This window comes from Geospiza fortis, unplaced genomic scaffold (assembly GCF_000277835.1).
Source record: "Geospiza fortis unplaced genomic scaffold, GeoFor_1.0 scaffold78, whole genome shotgun sequence".
Taxonomy (NCBI): Eukaryota; Metazoa; Chordata; class Aves; order Passeriformes; family Thraupidae; genus Geospiza; species Geospiza fortis.
In genome coordinates this window covers 5564571-5570737 of record NW_005054339.1, presented here as the reverse complement: position 1 = coordinate 5570737, position 6167 = coordinate 5564571, and the positions used below count along the sequence as shown (strand labels likewise).

Sequence of the window (6167 nt, the reverse complement as noted above, 5' to 3'; positions counted from 1 at the left end):
CCGGAGCTCGCCGGGGCTCCTGCACCCCCTAGCTGCTTCTGGCGGCGTCGGGGCCCAGGATGGAGGGAGGGGTGTTGGCCCGAGCTCCCGTGGGTGTGCCCGTTTGCCTTGCCCAAACCCACGGGCCCTTCCTCGGCCAGCGGGATGTCTCTCCCGGGAGGATACCAAAGTCTGCGGGTGAGGGCGATGCTATGGGGAAAGAACCCCCGATAGGGAGGGCAACCCCCAGCGAGTACCACCTTCCCCTGTCTCCTCCCCATGTATCAAAGGGGAAAGTTTCCCCCAAACCAGTTTCTGTGGACAGGCCGGGTTGATTGTGGCCATCTCTGCGCCAGGTTAGAGGAACTGCCTCAAATAGCCTTGGGCGAGCAGCCAGACTCCAGTTTAAAGGTGATGTAGCTTAGCAATAAGGCATCCTCATTAAACACTCTGTGTAGGGGGGTTTTGGGGTTTTTTTGGCCATGCTGGTGGTGCTCACAGTCTGGAGGGAGATAACCTGTACCCTGTGCCTCTGCATTGCCCCTGCATCCCCAGGGGAAGGATTGTGTTCTCCAGAGCTGGGAAAGTTGAGCATCCCTCCACTCGTGCTCAGCATCTTCACTCCCTCCACAGCAACTGGAGACCTGAAATGAATTCGAGATGAGCTGGTGACCTTTAGAAAAGCTTCATCTGCAGTTAGCACTGACTAGGCTGGGGCAGCTGAGCAGCTCATCCTGGAAGAGTGAGGGGCAGGCAGGGAGAGAAACCTCCCGTTGTGGCTCCTGCACGGACAGGCATCAAGGTGACAGTGCCAGGAGCTGCTAATACAGTAATTCTCTTGCCTCAAGTCATGGTGACAGCAATGAGGAGCCAGCTAGCAACAGGCTCTCTGGATAGAAATCCTAATCCCACCCCAGCTTCCCCTAAGTCATGAAACCTGTGCTCAGCTGCCTCCGGAGCACGCGAGGGATTCAGGGGCAGATTTCATTCCAAGAGCCCTTGGGTCTCCCCAGGTGTCCACCCTGTGGCTCCTGCCCTGGCTCTGCTGTCCCTCCCCAGGGACAAGCTCAGCTAGAGCCACCCTTGCAGCTCCCCAGGGACAGATGACTCTAGAGGAGCCCCAGAATCACCCCCCAGGGAACATTTACCACTGGCAAATGGACAAGATCCACCAACATGGCCTTGCAGAGCTCAGACCCCAAGAGCTCAGCAGTGGGTAGGCGGTTTGCTCCTTAGCAGACAGAGAGGAGGTACAAGCTCTGCCTGCAAAGCAGGAGCACTGGGGCTGCAGTGGGCAAGAGGGCACAGACACACACATGGACGAGGGCACAGCACAGCCAGCCACTGAAGCCCATTTTATTGTTTCCAACACAAAGGAAGTACTGATTTCTAGCAAGGATTTCAGTGTGTGTAAGGCTTTTGGTCTGTAACATCTGGCTCTGTTTACAAAATCCCTGACCTCAAAAACAACAGCCCTATGCTGTTCTGTAATGGCACTTAGGTTATCTGGGCTTTAATGACTGGCCTTTTCAAATAAGGCAGAGTGCATCCCTCCCCAGATCAAGGAAATCCTCTCTAAGTCTTCAAATCTCATTAACAAAATGATTGTACAAACAACGTGACAGACACACTGTTCCACAGCAGGGAAACCTAAGCCAAGTCCAGTTCCTCCCTGTGCCCCTTGAACATCTCCTTGTTTAGGAGCCATGAATGCACATAGCAATGCTGGTGCAGAGCAGGGTGGATCTGGCAGATCTTTCCAGCCTGGGGCTTCCTCATAATATTTACTGCTTGCTCCTCAGCACCACAGCCAATCTTTTGAGGGCAAGAGCATTGGAAAGGAGTTTGTACAGAATCAGTGTGGAATTAAATGGAAAAGAGGTATAAGTTTAACACCAAAAAAAGGGAAGAGAAAACCAAACAGAAAGAGACACGAACTATGAACATTGTCAGGAGGCAGAAGTTATTCATCCCCAGCCGGCTGAGATGCTTCTCAGGGTTCTCAGGGCTTTATCTTCGCTTCTCTCCCTGCATGACTGGCAGGGAGGGAGGCCACAACAGGTTATATTCACTCCCATCAGCACAAGACAAAGCTAAAATCTTTACAGACATCAACCTTTAACAAAACACAAACAAGACAGGTAACAACCTAGAGCAGCAGATCAACACCTGAGAGGCTTGGATGATTTCAACACCAGTCTGCAAAGCCTTCCAAAAATATCATTTCTCACTCTGCTTAGGAAAATCAGGGGTAAAAGAGATGGCCAGCCATCTCAGCTGGTGCCTAAGCCTTGTGTTTCTTCGCAGCTGGCTGTCCCTGCTTCCCCAGCCACTGCTGCAGGACATCTGCGCTGGTTTTCTTGGGCGAAGGGCTGTGGATGAACTGACTTGTCCACTTGGGCAAATCGTTTTCTTTCTTCTGGGGAGAGCTCTCTTGGGATTTTTTTAACCAGCCCAGCATCCCTTTGTTGCTTGCGGTGGCTTTCACCTCCTGCATAGACAAAAGACAGTGTGAGGGAAGTCAGAGGCACAGAGGGAGCAGGGCAGCCACCCAGCTGCAAGAGCCGGTCCAGAGCAGGATGTGGAGGCTGGAGCAATAGCCCTGCCTGCAACCAGGCACATCTGTGGGAGGTTCCCCAGACTGCTGTGAACAAGCTTGTTCCAAGACCCATTTCACATGGAATTTGCCTCATTTGGCAGCAAAATCCTGGCATGGGCTGCCAGTTTTATTTCTGGAAGCAGAGGGAAGGGAATCTGTCCAGGGCTCAGCACTCCAGCATCAAGCACGGGCATGCTCTGCAGTCATTGCCTACTGCCACTCCTCCTGCAGCCTGGCAGCTCTGATCCAGCTCAGAGACATCCTTGTGGCTGAGCTCCCTCCTGCCAAGCCCCCAGCAGCACCCACCTTCCTGGCTCCCAGCTCGATGGGTGCAACACACTCGGGTGTGTTGTTGCGGATGTTGTTGACAAAGGTGGACACTGGGTGGAAAACAATGTTCTCCGTGGGCTGGATGAGTTTAACAGCTTCTTGGGTTGGCACTTCAGCAAAGTCCAGCCATTTCCTGATGGCTTCATCCCCATCCAGGATAGCTGGCATCCTAAAAGATAGGACAGTTGGAGCCAAAGCTCAGCAGCAATATGTCAGTGTGGTGGCAAAAGCCAGACTTGTGAGCTAGCAAGGAGCTGGCATCTTGGGGGAAACAGGGAAAACTGAAACAGCAGAATGCTCTTCAGCAAGGCAGAGGGTGCATTCACTTCATCCAGGTAGCTGATTTGCTGGAAGAGGCAGAGGGGTTTACTGCCAGGCCCTGGTCAGGCAGGGAGACCAGTTCCAGAAAGTGGTCCAATTCCAACTGCCATCCACAGAGCACAAGGATGGTGATTTATGGAAAGGGCATGAGCTGGTGGCCCAAAATGAGTCAGTAATGTTGCAGCACTTCTCCCCTAGAGCAGGAGGAGGCTACTGCACTCTGTGCCTGTGTGCTGCCACACTGGTGTCTAGAGGTGCAGGTCTCCTGCTTCATCCCCCTCCACCCTGCAACCCCCTTTCCTGCTCTCACTTGCCTGTGATGGATGAAGCTCACGTCCTTGGAAGCATCCACGGTGATGATGGTGTAAGTGTAAAGCATTTCTCCTCCCCCTGGTGGCTCCCAGCAGTCAAAAATCCCAGCCATAGTAAGCAACCTCCATCCTTTCCATTCTTCATCTCCCTCTGTCTCCTTGTCCTGCAGGAGAGAGGCCCCATTGTCCTGGTCACCACGGTCAGCCAAAGCAGCACAGATCTGCCAGTGCTGAGGCAGGTCAGTGACTCAGATCTGTCATGAACAGAACTAATCTGAGGCTCTCCAGGAGTCTCTCTACTGATTTGAGGTAACTCCAGGAGAGGTACCAGGACCCTCATCTTCCCACAGGGAAGCCAGTGCTCTCCTCCCCATCTGAATATCCCAGCCACTGGTTCAGCCAAATGAAAGAGGTAGTGAAACTCCCAGCCCAGTCCCCTGTGAGCCACACTGCCCACCCATGCAAATATCCGGCACGTGGGGAGCAGTGACCGTGACGGCAGGGACGCTGTGTCACCTTTCACAGCCTGGAGACCGCTGCGGTGGGGACCGCCAGCCACAGGGGGTGACAGAGTGCCGAGCCCAGCACGGCCCTGTGGGATGGGCAGAGCAGGAGGGAGGTGGGCTTTTCCCCAGGCAGCTGAAGGGAGCAGGGGCCCAGAGCTGGGTGCAAGTGCTCAGACACAGCAAGGGACTCCATACCGTGGCATCCTTGGTCTGGGGGAAGTAAATGAAATAGGGCTGCTTCCCCCCACTCTGCTGCTGCCACTCGTAGAAGCCATCTGCCAGAACCACGCAGCGCTTGCCCTTGAGGAGAGCACCCTGGGGAGAGACAGCACAAGTGAGCAGTGAACAGCAGCCCCAGGCGGCCTGCAATGGCAGAAGGGCTCCTGCAACCACCCAGCCCTCTCGCTCCTTCCCAGGACTTTCCTGAATTGCCTCTGGGATGCACAAATGCCACCAGCAGTGCTATGCTGAGCTTTACCAGTAAGTGCCTTTTCAGCTCTTCTGTTTTAGTGAAACCCCAGCTTTGCAGTACAGGCACTTGCTCCCCTGTGCAATGGCAAGTGGTGACCAGGACTGGCCCAGCAGATGTTTCTGCCCTGGTTTTGCTGACTAGAGGATTTCTTCAAGCAGGACACAAAGGTGGCAGCAGCTCACCTTGTAGGAGGACTTGCTCAGCATGGTATCACTGCGGCAGTTGGAGGTGTTGAACTGCAGTTTGGAGGGGTTGTCCTGCTTGAACCAGGAGGGCACCAGGCCCCAGCGCATGTCCATGAGAACCCGCTCGGAGGAGTCAGCATCCTTTTGAACAGAGAAACACCTCAGGTCAGAGCAACGTCACAGAGACCACGAGCATCCCCACGGCTTCAGACAGGTGTTTTGGGAAGTCCTGTGGAAGTGGCTTTGCCCCCTAAAAGTGGGGATCTGGCCAGCATCTCTGCCAAGAGAAGCTGGGGCTCACTGCCCCTCCCTCACAAGCCACGTAGAAATAGCCACTAATTATAACCCTTGCATATTCTTAACAGCCTTCATGTAAGAATTAATCTTCAGAAAGCACATTAATATTTTGCAGGAATAAAGAACTCTCTCTGTGAGGCTCACCCAACTCTCTGGAAGAATTAACACAGCTTCTTTTTAGTGGAAATGGCAGGAGACATGAAGTCCAGAGCTCTTGAGTAAACAGCCATGTCAGGCTGGTGTCAAAGTCCTCAAAGCCTCCCCTGGTGACACCAAAAATCCCAAAGGGGGAAAACCCTCATTTTCATTTTAATAATGTGATTTCTGCTAACCTGGTGCACTTTGACTGCTTCTGCTTTGCATATTACCTGCCCTTGGACAATGGAAACAGTTTGTGGCTTTCGATTCTCCCCCAGCTTGCTCTCACTTTCTGCCCACAGCTGCCAGTGCTGGCAGCGCCTGCTGGGCTGTTTGCTCCCAAAGGAGTGCAGCAGACAGACACACAAACACACCTACTATGGGTGTGTGTATGCAGGGATGTTTATGTGTGCAGTTCTGTGAAGTCTTTCAGAGCCTCCCTCAGGGCAGGGGTGGCAAAAAGGGACACCCTGCACAGCACCAGCATCCCAACAACTTGAACAGTGATGGACAACTAAGCAAGTGTCTGCCTGTGACCTGTACCACACTCCCTGCCCCATATTCCTCTGCTCCATCAGCTCCACTGCCTGCTCTTAGGGGGATGTGAGACCCCTAAAGCAGGACAGGAGGGCATGAGGCTGATGGCATTGCCCACAGCACTCCTGAGTGGTCCCACCAAGGGTCTCATATTAACCTGATCACCGGTGCCAGTAACGGCTGTGAAGTGCAGCTGCCCCAGCAGCTGGGGAGGGAGAGCAGAGCAAGTCCAGATCGGGGTGTTCCGACTGAGCACACCCCGTTTCACCCCGCTGAACGCCAAAGAGCAGCAGTTGGCCGGGCAGCCCTTGTGTGCGAAACCAAACGAGCAGCACCAACAACCCTAGAGGCTGCCCAGGTTGTCCTGGGGAGGTCATGTGAGGCTTAAATTATGTACACCACAGGTGTACAGCTACTGGCCTGCTCGGGAGTTGAGATTTTCTTTTTCTCTTTGCCCTCTTCTACTACCAATATGACCTGGATACACGCCGC

General features: G+C 53.8%; 1 protein-coding gene across 1 annotated transcript in view; it reads right to left on the bottom strand.

Annotated features, from left to right (window-relative positions):
• Positions 1-1298: 1298 nt before the first annotated feature.
• Positions 1299-6167, bottom strand: part of HMCES (5-hydroxymethylcytosine binding, ES cell specific) — a 5314-nt gene continuing 445 nt past the window's right edge. The window contains exons 2-6 of the mRNA XM_005422552.2: positions 4701-4844; positions 4242-4361; positions 3544-3704; positions 2885-3077; positions 1299-2470 (exon numbers count right to left, since the gene is read on the bottom strand). Of these exons, the coding sequence (XP_005422609.2) occupies positions 2264-2470; positions 2885-3077; positions 3544-3704; positions 4242-4361; positions 4701-4817 (798 nt within the window). The 5' untranslated portion in view covers positions 4818-4844 and the 3' untranslated portion in view covers positions 1299-2263. The remainder of the gene's footprint in view (positions 2471-2884; positions 3078-3543; positions 3705-4241; positions 4362-4700; positions 4845-6167) is intronic.